Source organism: Oryza glaberrima, chromosome 2 (genome assembly GCF_000147395.1).
Source record: "Oryza glaberrima chromosome 2, OglaRS2, whole genome shotgun sequence".
Taxonomy (NCBI): domain Eukaryota; kingdom Viridiplantae; phylum Streptophyta; class Magnoliopsida; order Poales; family Poaceae; genus Oryza; species Oryza glaberrima.
The window spans coordinates 24,951,977-24,966,939 of record NC_068327.1 but is presented as its reverse complement, the minus strand read 5'-3'; the positions used below and the strand labels follow the sequence as shown (position 1 = coordinate 24,966,939).

Here is a 14,963-nt window from a genome sequence, read left to right as displayed (position 1 = left end):
TTCCTGTTCGGCTGTTGCAGCGAAATAAAGTCCTATCGTATACTCGAGACCCTTTTTTATTTTTAGAGAGACTTCCACCACAGGATATGGAACTTGACTGGATCTCCTCTCCGGATCCAGATCCTCTGCATTGGAGAAGCTAATGCAGAGGGTGGCATTAGCTCCAATCCTATTCCTCCATCATCATCTAACGGCTGCAGCTTCTTTTTCCCTTCGATACTGGTACCAGAAACAAACAAGTCCTCCTCACCGGTGACCACAGCAACGCAAGCGCAACAACGGCAATGAGTCCGCTTTGGCGATCTAAACTGCTGCGCCTCTTCCCTTGACCTATATTATCACTACCATGAGAAGCTGAGAGAGTAACACCGAGCTCATGATTATCGAAAGAAAATGAAGCAACAGCGCATGCAACGTTCGATTCTCTCGGTGCTTATCCGTAGTGCATTTCGCGCCGCAGGCCAACCCTTTAATATCCAGCACAACGCCATGATTTTCGTTCATCCATAGCTTCTGCAGCGCCGGCGATGCAACATACTTCACGAGCCAGCGATTCGAGGAAAACGATACTCCCTCCATCCATAAATATTTGATCATTCGTCTTATTTAAAAATTTTTATGAAATATGCAAAACTATATGTATATATAAAAGTACATTTAACAATGAATCAAACGATAGAAAAAAAATTAATAATTACTTAATTTTTTTAATAAGACAAACGGTCAAACATATTAGAAAAAGTCAACAGCGTCAAATATTTTAGGGACGGAGGGAGTAAAATGGAATCAATAAGAAAAAGCAATCGCAGCCATTCCCTCTCAGATGGATGGCTAGGATTTGGCAGAGGATTTGTGGTCACCGGCGAGGACTTTTGTTTCTGGTACCAGTATCGAAGAGAAAAAGAAGCTGCCGTCGTTGGATGATGATGGACGGATAGGATTGGAGCTAATGCCGCCCTATGCATTAGCTTCTCCAATGCAGAGGATCTGGATCCTCTCCTCTCCGTGAACAGTAGTACAGTACTTGATGAAATGTAGGACAGGGGAAAGTGACCACAGATCACAAAGCAAGCTAACGGAAGCTGAGCAAGCTGGGCCATTGCGATCGGACTGGCACATGCTGTTCTTTCCGGACGAGCTCGCATCACGTACTAACGTACTGCCCCGCTGCACGGCTGCCCCAGGTACCGCGACATAGCCACTCGTGAAGTCGCGAACAAACGTCGGCAACTCGGCAGATTTGCGTCCTTGACGCACAATAATTCGCCCGTCTCTTGCCTGGCGCGACAGGCGATCTACTCCACGTGACACACAAGCCGATTGATGTGCACTCGGAATGATTGCTCGGGCCTCACCTAGGTCCATCTGCTGCGGCCACCCGCGAATGCAAAAGATGCAACTTCTGCTCGTGTAGTCGTGTTGAGTGATCGGGTGAGTACGTGTATAGCTTTGTACCTGTGACTTTGTGTGGCTCGTGATTTTGGTGTAGAGTGCACGAAACGGAATCGCTATAGCTAGTGCAATAAATAATTCAGATCGACCAACAGTGCCCCGTAATCTCTCGGCGATTGGCGACGACAATCACGTCGTGATCGGCACGAGAGACGAGTGCCGCGATGCAAAGTCGACAAGAAAAGCACGGACAGTTTGGTCGCCGGGCAGTTCGAGCTAGCGTATGGCGGCATACGGAAGGGGTCGCTCTCGTGAAACGGCGAACGATCTCATCGTGACGCCCGCGCGCGGCGGCGGCCGTGGCGCGCCGTGCCGTGATCCCGTTGGGCCTCTCGGCCCCAACCGCGTCGCGCCCATTGGCAACGGTGGCGTACGTAGCGTAGCGCCGTTGTGATTCAACGGCTCGTGACCTCACAACTCACAAGTACTAATAACCACAAGAAAGCGATCGGCATTTCATACGCAACTTGCGTAACGCAAGTGCGAGTTCATCGCCTAGCAATGCGTGCGAGTGAAACGGGGGCACGATGATTAACCGGATAAGATCTCATCTCTCCCCGCACCTCATGCCAACAAACTCCAAAATCTTCGATGGCGCGTACGTGTGTGCAGGAGAAGGATTCTCATTGCTGTTTCCACTCCCTTTTGTTTGCCTTTTACGCTCCTTTTTGTTGCCTTCCGTGGCCCACAATTCTGAGGCATTGAGCCAAATGGACCAACAACCCTACACCCCCTACCACCACAAAGGATCATCGTTTGTTCACATTCTTTGAATAAAAAAAAAGGCTATGTTTATCCTCTATTGTCTTATAGAAAACAATACGGTTAAGTTCTTGGTCAAGAAAAATAAGATGGTTATGTTTATCCTTACAAAAATATCAGAGGCGACGACCTTTAGAGAATCAAATCCAATAGTCTAATTAGCAGGAGCAGAGCGACCCACCAAACAAGGAAAAAAAAAAGCAGGGGAACCGCTTTCCCTTGGGCAACGAAAGCTTCACGGCGAGCGAGGGAAAGAGAAGAGAAGAAAAGAAAAAGGAAATCTCTCATTCCCCTCGTCGCTCCCCGCGAGGAAGGCAAGGCAAGGCAGGAAGCCGTCCACTTCCCACTTCGGCCTCCGCGCCGGCCACTGACGTCGACGGCGAACCACTCGTCTCCTCTCCTCTTCTCCCTGCTGCTCCGAGTCGTCGCCTCTGCACGGAGACGGGAGAGAGAGAGACAGGGGGGAGGCGGACGTCCGGCGTGCAGTACAGCTGCTAGCTAGCTTGCTAGCCAGTGCAGGTCAGCCACCAACCATACTCCTGTTTGCTGATTGCTCCGTGTGCTTTGTTGATTGTTGGTGATGCGATGGTGTAATGAACTAGTGATCTCATCTGATCGTGTTCTTGGTTTTTGAGTCGGCGCCTCTGGTTTCTTTTGCTGGTGCCTGCTGTTGTTTCAATCGATCAGGTGAATTCTTGCGAGTTTGAGTGCATATGATTCTGTTTGTAGTTGATTCAGGGTTGGAGCTTTGCCCTTACTGCTTTTTAGCCATGCTTCTAGATCATTTAAAAGTAGAGAAATGAAATGAGAAACTGATTCGCAATGGCCAATGGGCCGAGTTTTGGTCTTGGTCAATTATGCACCCGTGTTCTTTCAGACTTGTTGATGGCTTGATGCAGTTGATTGCAGTATGTTATCTTTGAGCCAAGCACAGTTTCTTTATAAAATATGAACTGTGCTAATTTGGTCAACTAATATTGTTCATTGTAGGCAGGTTCGAAATTTTAAGCCGTCGTAGTGTATGTGTGTTAGGACAGGAAATCATGTCAGTGTATCTTTGTTCTTGGTTTTCATTTAATCAATCAAGATACGATTACTACTCTTTTAGGATAAACTTTTTTTGCCGGGTCGGCCGAAGGAACCGGCGAGCGAATTTCATTAAGATTTGAGGGGAGAAAAATACAAATTTTGCTTACAACAACAGGAGGCTGTTGAGATGGGACCAAGGCTTAGCCTCAGCCCCAGTAAGCTGAAATAAAAACAAACCACAAACAAGGAAAATGTGCTAACTATTGTTTGTCTCAAAATAACCTGCTTCCTTCCACAGAAGAACCTCTTCTTTGATTGCTTCGGGCAACTGTTCAGGGATCCTCGACCGCTGATCAAACACACGGGCATTCCTCTCTTTCCAAACTGTCCAGCAAACTAGCATGCACACACTGTCGAAGTTGTCCCTGTAGCAGTGCCGAAAACGCAGCCTGGCCTGCATCCACCACTCAGTGAGCCCAAGTTCGCTTCTCCCAGGAATGGGGAAGGGAACGTTGATCCAATTGCGCAACAAACTCCAAACTCTCACTGTATAAACGCATTTACTGAACAGATGTGCGCAATCTTCAGATTCTCGTGTGCACAGAGTGCAGCAGTCAGAGTGTGGCCAACCCCTCTTCTGAAGATTATCAGCAGTTAGACAGCGCCCCTTTGTGGCCAACCACATGAAGAATCGAATTTTAGATGGTGCCTTCGCATGCCATATTAGTTCTCCCACCGGGCACAGCTCCATTGATTTGAAGAACAGATCATAAGCTGATGTGCTTGAGAATTGGCCATCTGGCGTTAGTTTCCATCTAATGCTGTCTTCTTCTTGACTTAGGTGTATCGTCTGTAGCTCACTCCATAGCTCGAAGTATTGAGCTAGGGCTTCGTTTGAGAGGGAGCCACGAAGATCTCTCACCCATCTGTTGCCTGTTAGAGCTTGTGCCACGGACAGATTTGATCTGCCCACATAAGTCGATAGAATGGGCCACCTCCAGGCAATGCTGCCTCCCCCAAGCCAATTTGAAGTCCAAAATTTTGTGTTTTGTCCATTCCCGACGATGAACTCAGCCATTGATTGGAAAATTTTCTCCACTTCCCCTCCAAGTTGAAAGTCCACCATAGACCATGGTCTGTTCTTGTGCTGTAGCTTGGTGACCTGCCATTTTAGCCGCAATGCATGACCAAAGTATTCCAAATTCTTGATCCCCAGCCCCCCATTTTCCACTGGCATACAGACGTTTTTCCACGCGACCAAGCAGTGTCCACCGCTCACTTCCTCTTGCCCTTTCCAAAGGAATCCCCTGCATTTGCGTTCAATTTCTTTTATCGCCCATTTAGGCAGCTGAATCACTGACGTTGTGTGTACAGGGAGGGCCATCATTGTTGATTTGATCAAGCATAATCTGCCATCGTGTGATAGCATCCTTGGCTTCCAACCAGCTACCTTTTTTGCAAGCTTATCAAGGATTGGTTGCAACTCCATCTTTGTTGGTCTTCTCATGGATAGCGGTATCCCCAAGTATATAATTGGGAATTGCTCTATCTTGCAGCGAAGGATGTCGGTGATCAATTGGAGCTGCTGCTCGCTACACCAGATTGGTGTAATTGCGCATTTTGCCAGATTTGTCTTCAGCCCTGTTGTGTCACCAAATCTTTTAGGATAAATTCATAAACATGGTAGTAATTATATGCCTTGGTTTCTCCATCTTAATTCATTTGCATGCTAAACAGAAGTTTGTTACTAGTTTTATGTTTCACCCATTTGTTCTTGTGATTTATCTCAAGGCCGTTTACATGTGGTTATCCTTTCTTTGATGGGAAGTGTAACTGACAGCCTTAACCCTATTGGAAAATTAGAAGGAATAATTAAGATGTTGCTTCCACTCTTTACTTACACGTCGATTGAGTATACCTGATAAATGTGTAGATGGAATGATTCTTGTTTGGTACTAATCCGAATAACCTATGTCTGTGTAAGTTTAATCATATTGATATTGTGGCACACAAACAATTTGACAATGAAAAGCTGCATCAATGCAACTAAGCTTTGCACAGTTCTACTGAACTTTTCTGCTTGTGCATTTTTATTTGTAGCCTTGGGCTACCATTAGCAATTTTGTGATGTATCTTGGTTGATCTCATTTTCATGATTCGTACTATTCATCAGTACTTTGTTTCTTGGCCACAAAAACGCTAGCTGGACAACTGTAGAAAAACGACGTGCTTGGAGCTGTATGTATGAAAAGGAAAGGAGAGAAATGCATATAGGCACCTTAGTTCTGACTGCACATATCGTCTGTGGATATGGGCTAATATTATTTAAGAAAAAACAACTCCAAGTTGTTGGCCGAATATTTGTTGTTTCCTGATCTTATCACAAGATTGAATCATCATCTTCCCTGATCACTAGATATGATTTAAAACTATATAATAAGAAATGATGTGCTTTTCTCTTTGGTTTTGTTCAGTCGCTTGAATACGTCAAGTGCTACATATGGAGTCAGGAATCTAGTTATTCCATATATTATTACACCACTTCATCGTTTGCTTTTCGGTTTATTAACATAGATAAAGAACCGATTGACGGCTCAGTTTCTTTGAAGGAAAAAAGAACACAGAGATAATCATACTTATGGAGCAAGATCAGGTTGGGCTTTGGGGTCGGCAAGCTGTCTTCTTCTCCGTACAATTCGCTTTGTGTGGTCACTGATCATCTCTTATTTTTTCTTGACAAAAAATAGTGGTGCTAATCCGGTCAGTGTTTTCAGCGACCTGGTGGCGTTGTCCAAATTAAATCGAGCGTAAGCAGATTATAAATGCCGGATTGCTTAATTGCTTTCTTCTTTGCTTTCCTCTCAAGGCAATAGCAAGTCTATTTTCTATAAAAAAACAAAGGCAAACTCTCTTCTTCTTGTTATTGTTTTTGCAAAGATAAACAAATGCAAAATTCGGGTTGATAATTACGGGTTTTGACCTGTAAGATTCTTGTATCCACTTCAGGTTGGGCAATCAGACTAGTTTTACCGACTGGTGTGGTGACTGGTGACCGTGTAAATCCGCAATGCAATCAATCATCAATGACATTTCTACAATCGAACCACCGTAGTGGATGACTGGATGTGATAGCAACATATAGATCGAAGCTAAACTAGTAGTATGACCGAACAATTTTTTATACAATTTGCCCTGTGGTTGTTTATATTTGGTATGGAGGCATGGAGCCTTATTTAAATCCTCTGCTTTATCTGAAAATATCTTGTCTGATCGATGTGGGACCTTCTGGATTTGGACAGACTAGTTAGGACTAAACAACGTCCTCAGACAGAAAACCCTACGGTTTTGGTCTTCTTGTGGTTAGTTCCACTGTCCATTTTTGCTGCCAGCGGCCTATCACCAGCACACGAACCGGTCGCACGGACAAAACGGTACAACTTGCTTTGCCTGAATTCTGACCGGTCATCGTACACGTTTCGGTGACCAATCATAGATTCTTTATTGGTGAGGGATTGGTGTGGACAGTGTGCTTGTTTTTCTCTCTTGCTCGCTGATCAATCCATCTTCTTTTGTCGTCGGTTATAAACTTATAATGGCCTGACATTCCTGTTAGCTTTGCAGCCCGGCGAACCATCGATATAAGGAAAGATTTTGTTTGATCGAGGTGGGGATGGATCAGCTTTGCACGAGTGGAGGCAGCGACAGCGACAAGTCTTTGGCGGCCGGCGATGAGCCGGCGGTGAGAGTCCGAGGTGAAGTGGAGGCGGAGGCGGCGGCGGCGGCGGCGGCGGCAGAGGCGCAAGGCGGTGGCTGCTTCGACTGCAACATCTGCCTGGATTTCGCCACGGAGCCGGTGGTCACCCTCTGCGGCCACCTCTACTGCTGGCCCTGCATCTACGAGTGGCTGCACCCCGGCGGCGACGACGACGGAAGCAACGGCGACGCGAGCTCGACGAGGCGGCGTCCCTGCCCCGTGTGCAAGGCCGCGGTCTCGCCGGACACGCTCGTGCCGCTCTACGGCCGCGGCCGCGGCGGAAGCTCCAAGAGGGCCCGATCCGGCTCGGCCATCCCGCGCCGGCCGATCGTACATCGGGAGCCCGTCGAGCGGCAGAGCGATCGGCTCGGCGACGACGGCGGAGGACACCGACCCGGGAGCACGGGATCCAGCCCGCCAGTCCGGTCACGGTGGCACGCCAATCACCACGCCGCCGCCGCTAGCACGCCGGCGCCGGCGCGGTTGTTCGACGTGGTCTACCCTCCACCACCTGCTGCCGTGGGCGGCGTGGGCATGTTCCACTCGACGACGACGACGACCGGAGGGATGCTCGGAGGGATGGCCCTGGCGGTGCTCCCGTGGGTGTCGCGCGGGCAGTCGCCGGCGGCGGCGGCGGCGAGCGCGTACTACACGAGCCCTTACCACATGAGCCCCAGGTTGAGACGGCAGCACATGGAGGTGGAGAGGTCCCTGCACCAGATATGGTTCTTCCTTGTCGTGTTCGCGGTGCTCTGCCTGCTTCTCTTCTGAGAGCGGCGCACACCAGATGATCTGCACCTTCCAGGAGATCCAAGTTGTACTCCTAACTTTCGTGTACATAGGTCGTGTACATAGGTAAAAAAAAAAAAAAGGGTGCGTCATGCCGCCCAGTAGGCAGTAGCAGTTCCGTACTGCCGTGCCATCCAAAGCAACCCTCTTGCAACTCCTCGAGCATGTTCTGATTTAGGGCGCTGCTTAAGCAAAGGCCAATGTGAATCGATGACTCATTTTGCAGAGATGCAGCATGCCATTTTGCGCACATCAGTGTTAAACAAGTGAGACCATTCATCTGCCGAGCGGACGCTGTTAAGTAGTGACACGATGCTAGAGATGACAAGAATGTTACTACTAGTACTAGTACTGCTGCATTTCTGTCGGACCATGGCCCAGTTCTTTCTTCCTTCTGGCACTAGCGAGGTGGCAATAATGAGTTCGAAATGTCTGCAATGTGCAGACAAAACGAATGCAGTGCACGTAACTTCCACAGTTCAAATACCCAAAAGGAGAAGGGAAAGAACTACTGTAGTAAGGTTCAAAATGGACATCAATGATGCAGCAGCTATGAACATCGACTTCTGTCAGTTTGTCATTGAGAGCCACCACCTTTGTACATGAACCTAATCCTGCTGATCCTGCTTCTGATTAATTGGGATGAGGATGGTCCCAGGGTTGGATTCCTCTTCAGTCCACACAATCGATTTCTTCTCCAGATACTTCATCACCTGGCCAAATTCATCACGTAAAGACAGTTCAATACCATGCATGTGCAGCACGTAGTTACAATTCTAAAGTCGTGGTATTTCGCACAACACGTTGCAGTCAAAAACAGCCACTCTCCTTGTCATATAGTACAAACCAAGGAATTACGCATTAATGCCTCCTAAGTCTTAACTTCGGCAAAAGATTCCAGAGTTGAAAGAGTAGTAATTGCAAAAGCTCTTAACAAAAGTACATGCAGAGATTCAAGCATATTACGCTTTTCGCATCATACCAACAAACGCTACAGTGTTATTACCACAATGGAAAAACTAAAGCCTACAGAGTACTCAACCAGCAAATTGATAAATAAAGAAACCGTTCAACTTAGGCACAAGTCCACTAATCTAAAAACTTGCTCCCAAAAAAGGACAAGAACAAAGCAGAGGACAACAAACACTGAACATATGAATGCATGCAAGCTTCCACATCTTTAAAACAGCTGAGGAAATCACTCTGTACCGCCCATACCTACAACTTCATTTTAAAGTTTAGCATGCCCTTGGTGTACTTCTGTTTTATTTTATTCTCTTTTATTTTTACATGTGTGGTTTTGAATTTCTTGATCCATAATTTGGCTAAAGGACTGGTCATAACCATTACTGAGTTAAATAGTGCAATGAACTAATGATGTCAGATTTATAGAGCAAAATGCCACTAGATGCTTATATTAGCCAAGATAACTAGGTGGATATTTGTAGTTTGGATAAAGAACATAGTGCAGCCTAATAATTGGTATCTGAGTCATGCACACAGATAACTAGCAGATGAAGCAGAAAATTCAGTAGTAGTAAAGCAACTTTGAGAAAATCACCTTTCTTCTTCTTTGTGCCGATTTGAAACTGCCATCCTCAGCACCAGTAATGACTTTCAAGTACTCAAAAGCTACAACATCAGGTAAATTAGATAAGACTACGCAGAAAATATATATCAAGAAATTAAAAGATTTATGTGCTCATCTCACATGGGATATTAGACAACTGTCTAAGATGAAGTCTCACGAGATTTGCTACGTTGGCTGGATCTTGTCCACGCAGGTCAAGACACAACTCATTCTTTGACTCTACTTTTCTGCAAGAAGACCCATAAACTTGGTAATGTAAGGTTTCTAAAAAGAAACAACAAACGTAACAGATTAATTTCAGCTATAATGCAGAAAGGAAGCGCACTTACTTCGACTTGACAATCTCCGCAGAAGATTTTTCATCAGCCAGTCGAGCCATCATGTAATAGTGTTTCCCCTTGATATCCAACAAAGAATAGCCAGTTAGTCGTTTTTTTAGAAGTGGCCATTACATCAACAGATGAGCATATACAAGCTGACAAATGTTTCTATGTAGTACATTTTTACTTAGAGAATAGAAGCAGCTCAAAGACAGGCCAAATAATCATACATTCAAACGTAATGACGATGCCCATAGTCACACTCATACACTCACACTGTCATACATAATAACTCTGCTGGCCAAGATATATGTATTCCTCTATCAATATCCAATAGGTTCGTTTTTGACAAAAATGCATAAGACCCCTGGTTCAAAACCCCACTATAATATTAAATAATGTCCTCTAGTTCTTGCTCAAGAAAATGATTACTTACTTCCCCAAGAAGATACTCGACTTCTTTCTGGTTACCCTCCCTAAAAGCATCAACAGCCTGGAATTTTCATTGAAAATTCTTCAACATGGAAAAAACAAAAAACGATCTGTTTGCAGAAAACGAAATAAACATCAAAGCATAAAGAATCATCATGAAGCCCCCATACCTTCTCATAGTATTGCTTCATCATATCCCAATGCTGCTTCGCAGCCCTACGATAGTTCTGGTAATCTTCCTCATTATGTGCAACTAGTTCTAGATACAAACCAAAACAATTTCAAAACAAATAATGCATTATAACTTTTCATGGAATACAGGATGATAAAATCTCAATTATGACAAACATCTTGCATTAAGGCAGAGTGTGAAGACTTAAGAGACCAGTCGATTAGAAGCTTCATGTTAGCAGTTTTTATCACCAAATTATCAAAAGGTTTTGATTAAAAAATATCAAAATCTTATATTAATTCAAACTATATTTTCTGCTTGTAATCACAATTGTATCCTCTGTATCCTTCATGAAAATATAGAACACAATGGATATCACTTTCTGACTTGCATAGTTTGAAAGATTTCATTAAGAAAAAGGAAAACATAAACAGTTCCCATAGTTGTCCTTGACTTAGTTCAAACAAATCTGCTAACATCAGTACTAAGATGCAAAGCATGTACAAACCAACTAATAGCGAAAAATCCAGTGGATACATCACTGCAAATCTGAAATACTATCATTCTGTAGGTCTATAACCATCCAGAATAACCATATAGATCTAATACTGTGATGGACATGATACTCCTATGTCCAAACACTAAATAAGTCAAATGGTTCAACATACAGTAGGTAAACTACATTTACAGTTTTACCCATCCATCACAGATTGTTAAAAGAGGACTTATGAGACAGAATTCTACCACAAATGTTCGGTGCAGGCTAAAGAAATGTGATATCACGTAGAAATATAACTGAGCTTGGTATTGATGTTTGTCCTGATTATGTATTAAGAATACATGGCTATACACACAATATCATCTTGAACTTTATGTTTGGCTTACGGAACAGAATTATGTAATTCAGAGTGCAAACTACTTTTGAAAGGTATCTCATATAGTGCAGTCTAAACAGTAAATTTTGTTGTAGGATACAATGTTGATGCAAAAAAAGCATAGAAATTACAATAAAAGATGAAAGGGAAAGAATATAACGCCAGTATATTCCTCAGAGAAAAGCGAAAAATATGGAAGAAGAAGTGTGTAACAATATACCTTTGCTAAGGATAACTTTCACTGGATAACAGTTAGTTTCTGATGAGATGTCCTCAAGGGGTTCTACAACTGGTTTCTGATCTGGTACTCTGTTTCGATTTGCACCCAGTTCATATCGTTTTCCTATTGGTTCCTCCTCGGATCTTTCAGGTACAGTGAAGATTGACTCTAGCAACTCTCCTGGAGAAATCTGACTTGAGCTATGTCTCTTGCCTCGCAAAGAATAGGCACTGCCATTCCTACAAAGAAGAGTGTTGATGAAAGTAAAATAGATGTAGCCTTCATGATGGGAAGATAGGAACAGACCAATAATGAAGAGAAGAAGCAAGAACCTAAAGGTGGATTGTGATTCTAGGCAGCTTCCCTTTGTAGAAGAGCATTCTACTGCTGCATCCTGCACCATTACATGACACAGGGTGGATATAATTAAAATGTTTATACAATATGAAACCCATGAAACATGCATATTGTTGCTTAATATAACAGAGTGGTCTGACTCCCTTCACATACAATAGTAGCTGTATTGAAAAAATTCGAAGCATTAACCAATAACAAATTCTGTTGCTCAGTTACCAATTGGAAATTTGGAACTAGCGATCTAACATCTTAACTGAGACAGCATATCAAGTCCTATGTTAATTAGTAATTACGAAAGGGCTGTACCATTAAATTAAAATAAATAAGTGCACGAGTGCTAGCTATAACATGTACAAAAATATATAAGCACCATAATTTTTCAATTGGTGAGGTAAAATGGAACAGTAAAAAAATATGTACAGAAAAAATAAGCATAAAGGAAGTTCTGCATAAAAAAGCACTATAGCATATATAATGGGGCATAAATACTTAAGATTTTCACCATATTTCAGCCGAGCAACATGGAGAAATTAACATGTTGTACAGGTACAAAAGCAAACTCCATAAGTACAAAGGAAGAACAAAGTCATATAACACTGTTGCAAAAATAAAATTTAAGCTTGCCTGTGCTATATAATGTTTGTCTTCTGCCTTCTTGCTTGTATCTTTTGTAGAAACTGACATCAGTTCCTCCATGCTCTGCATAAAATACCATGATTCTGTTAGGTGTGCAAATGAGAAGGTACATTAAATGAATTATGCACCCTATGACCTAACTCTAAACCCTTTTGATGCATATACGACAATCAGTGTCAACACAAAAAATAAATAATCTTTACAGTAGTGATCGATTACTACCTTCTTAATGTCATATCCACAGCTGCCTGCATAAGAAATTAAAGATAGTTAAAAACAGCTTGAAACAAGCAAGTGGAATATGGGGAAATGGCCTCACATAGCACGCACGAGTTTACCTAGAACCTCACGGATCATGTCCATGCTGAGCTTAAATCCTTCTCCAAGCATAGAAAATAGAAATTCCTCAATATCTCTATTATTCAAAGTCTCTCTCTTTGGTGCAGAATCAGATTTATCAACTTTCCCATTAAAATCGTCCCACATGTACTCTGGTAACTCAACCATTGGAGGTTTTTCCTTTCCTGATGCTCTATTCATCAAAGGTACTGTAGCCCTGGTCGATCCCTTTCCTAACATACTGGATACAGTGCCAAATGAAGCACTAGACTTCTGCATTTTTTCCCGAGATTTTGCTTGGCCTGAACTCTCTGTACTGTTTTCTTCAATTGCCTTACCACTTGGGGGATGAATAGTCCCAACACTTGAGTCAACTTCATTGCTCTTGGCCATAGGAAGTTCAAGTTCAGTCAATAGATCACCAGCTCTGTTGACATCACCATTTGCTCTGCAATATGCCGTAGCTATATCATCAAGCGAAAAGGCAGAACTGAAAGCATCAAGCAATGCATTAAGTGCCCTTGTCTCGTCATCACTGGATGGAGTTTGTGAATGGCGAAGATCCATGGTGAGAACACTTTTAAAAGAACCTCAAACAATGCTGTCGAACCTGCCAAAAAGATCTGGCATTAACCAAATGAAACGAAGTACTAATGCTCAGAGTTATGCTGTGAATACTGAATACAAGGAACTGCTGAGAACTTTCAACAGAAAAGGTGAAATCCAGAAAAAAAAAGGGAGGAAAAAAATAACAAAATGATATTTCAAATATATCCAGGGCTAGGTGGTTCATCCTAAACATTCCTGAACAAAGTTGTAAGAGAACATCCCCCCCCCCCCCCCCCCCAAAAAAAAAAATAGAGAGAGAGAGAGAGCAGGTCAAGTGGTACGACTCCCAGTATGAACTACAGCTGATCTCAACCCCGGTTCCCATAAAAAAAATCAACTAGGGACCCACAAATGTTCTATCCGCGCCCATGTGATGCTGTGATCAACACAAAACATTTGCAGGTGGACACAAGGAAGAACTGTAGAAAAATATTCTTCAATAACTGACACGGTTTGAGGACAGAAAATCAGGGACACATGAAGGATCACAATACTATCATGTTCTAACGCCCCCAAGCATCACAGAAGCAATGCAGCTGCAATCCGACACTATTCAAGGCAATTACCTCTGCAGATCAAACAGAGGACAAGCGATCAGACACAAAACGCCCCTGTATCAACCGAAATATAGCTTCCAACCGAATCGGAGGCATCAAATAGAACAACTGATCAAAAATGGCAAAAAAAAAACATTCGAAACACATGGGTAGGGGCGGATCTAACATGGGAAATGGGGGTTCAGTTGAACCCCCAAACATTTTGGGAACAAGCAAACTGTTATTAGTATTAAAGTTTAACACCAAACTTTTTGGGAACAATCAAAGTGTTATTCGTATTAAGGTTTTTCGCAAATTTCTAGAACAGAAGCTAGGGTTTAACGCAAATTCGAGAAAAAAAATGCGTGGGTAGAGAGAGATGGGAAAGAGGATGCGCGCAACGGACGGATGCAGCGGAAGAAGCGCCCCTGCTCGCTCGTGGGATGGATGGGGGATCGGCGCAGGCGACGGCGTAGGAGGATGTGCTCACCAGGATGCGGCGGAAGCAGCAGGACGAACACGACGGTGCCCCTGATCGCTCGCGAGGATGGATGGGGATCGGCGGCGGCGGCGGATGATGTGCTCACCACGACGCGGCGGAAGCAGCAGGATGAACGGCGGCGCGTCGGCTCGCTCGCGCTCGCGGGATGTATGGGGATCGGCCCAGGCGAGGGCGAGGGCGAGGGCGGGCGAACTCACGAGAAGAGGAGGGGTCAAGGATACCCTGGAGAGAGTTTGAGACGGTGGATTTCTTTTTTATATAATAATAGGGTTGAGACGGTGGATTTGGTGAAATCATAGCCATTCATGTGTGTTTGTACGGATGAGATCAACTAAGACCAGTATAATCTATTGCGTGCGCGCGCACTAAACTGCCCCTAATCTCATGTGAGCCGTTTGATGCAAAACAAAAAAGTAGTGGAACCAAAGCTTGATTAGGGTAGAACTAGAGATAATCAAAACTGGTTTTTCTACCTTATAGTTTTAGTTTATTTTTCTAAATTCTTTTTAGTTTTTTTTTCTAAATTCTACCATTACAGTCTTTCAGAGTAAGAAACTGCAGTTGAACTGCTTGGAAAAGCTTCTAATT

The 14,963-nt window shown here is 43.8% G+C and overlaps 2 protein-coding genes across 9 annotated transcripts; one reads left to right on the top strand and one right to left on the bottom strand.

The window, feature by feature from the left end:
* The first annotated feature begins 2,218 nt into the window (after nt 1-2,218).
* On the top strand, nt 2,219-7,981 carry LOC127762032 (E3 ubiquitin-protein ligase RMA1-like). Of its 8 annotated transcripts, none has more exons than XM_052286382.1 (4): nt 2,219-2,733; nt 4,618-4,719; nt 4,800-4,926; nt 6,865-7,981. In XM_052286382.1, the coding sequence occupies exon 4, from the start codon at nt 6,914-6,916 to the stop codon at nt 7,766-7,768; it is 855 nt and encodes a 284-aa protein (XP_052142342.1). In that variant the 5' UTR covers nt 2,219-2,733; nt 4,618-4,719; nt 4,800-4,926; nt 6,865-6,913; the 3' UTR covers nt 7,769-7,981. The 8 variants fall into 8 exon arrangements, with proteins under 8 accessions (XP_052142342.1, XP_052142338.1, XP_052142339.1 ...); XM_052286378.1 differs by having other exon boundaries at nt 6,857-7,981; XM_052286379.1 differs by lacking the exon at nt 4,618-4,719 and having other exon boundaries at nt 6,857-7,981.
* A 164-nt stretch (nt 7,982-8,145) lies between these two features.
* LOC127762031 (putative nuclear RNA export factor SDE5) lies at nt 8,146-14,607 on the bottom strand. The gene is made up of 12 exons (XM_052286376.1): nt 14,364-14,607; nt 12,728-13,338; nt 12,612-12,637; nt 12,378-12,452; nt 11,729-11,790; nt 11,397-11,635; nt 10,300-10,388; nt 10,134-10,190; nt 9,707-9,774; nt 9,498-9,604; nt 9,348-9,418; nt 8,146-8,499 (listed from the first exon to the last, which is right to left on the bottom strand). The coding sequence occupies exons 2-12, from the start codon at nt 13,293-13,295 to the stop codon at nt 8,395-8,397; spliced, it is 1,467 nt and encodes a 488-aa protein (XP_052142336.1). The 5' UTR covers nt 13,296-13,338; nt 14,364-14,607; the 3' UTR covers nt 8,146-8,394.
* Between the last annotated feature and the right edge of the window lie 356 nt (nt 14,608-14,963).

Bases quoted from the DNA above. Each gene is read 5' to 3' on its own strand.
- LOC127762032 (XM_052286377.1), top strand. From the start codon at position 6,517: ATGTGGGACCTTCTGGATTTGGACAGACTAGTTAGGACTAAACAACGT. The intron at 6,675-6,864 runs GTACAACTTGCT...TTAGCTTTGCAG, and splicing joins CCGGTCGCACGGACAAAACG to CCCGGCGAACCATCGATATA.
- LOC127762031 (XM_052286376.1), bottom strand. From the start codon at position 13,295: ATGGATCTTCGCCATTCACAAACTCCATCCAGTGATGACGAGACAAGG. The intron at 11,791-12,377 runs GCAAGCTTAAAT...GTAATGGTGCAG, and splicing joins ACAAACATTATATAGCACAG to GATGCAGCAGTAGAATGCTC. The intron at 11,636-11,728 runs GTTCTTGCTTCT...TCTTCTTTGTAG, and splicing joins GAATCACAATCCACCTTTAG to GAATGGCAGTGCCTATTCTT.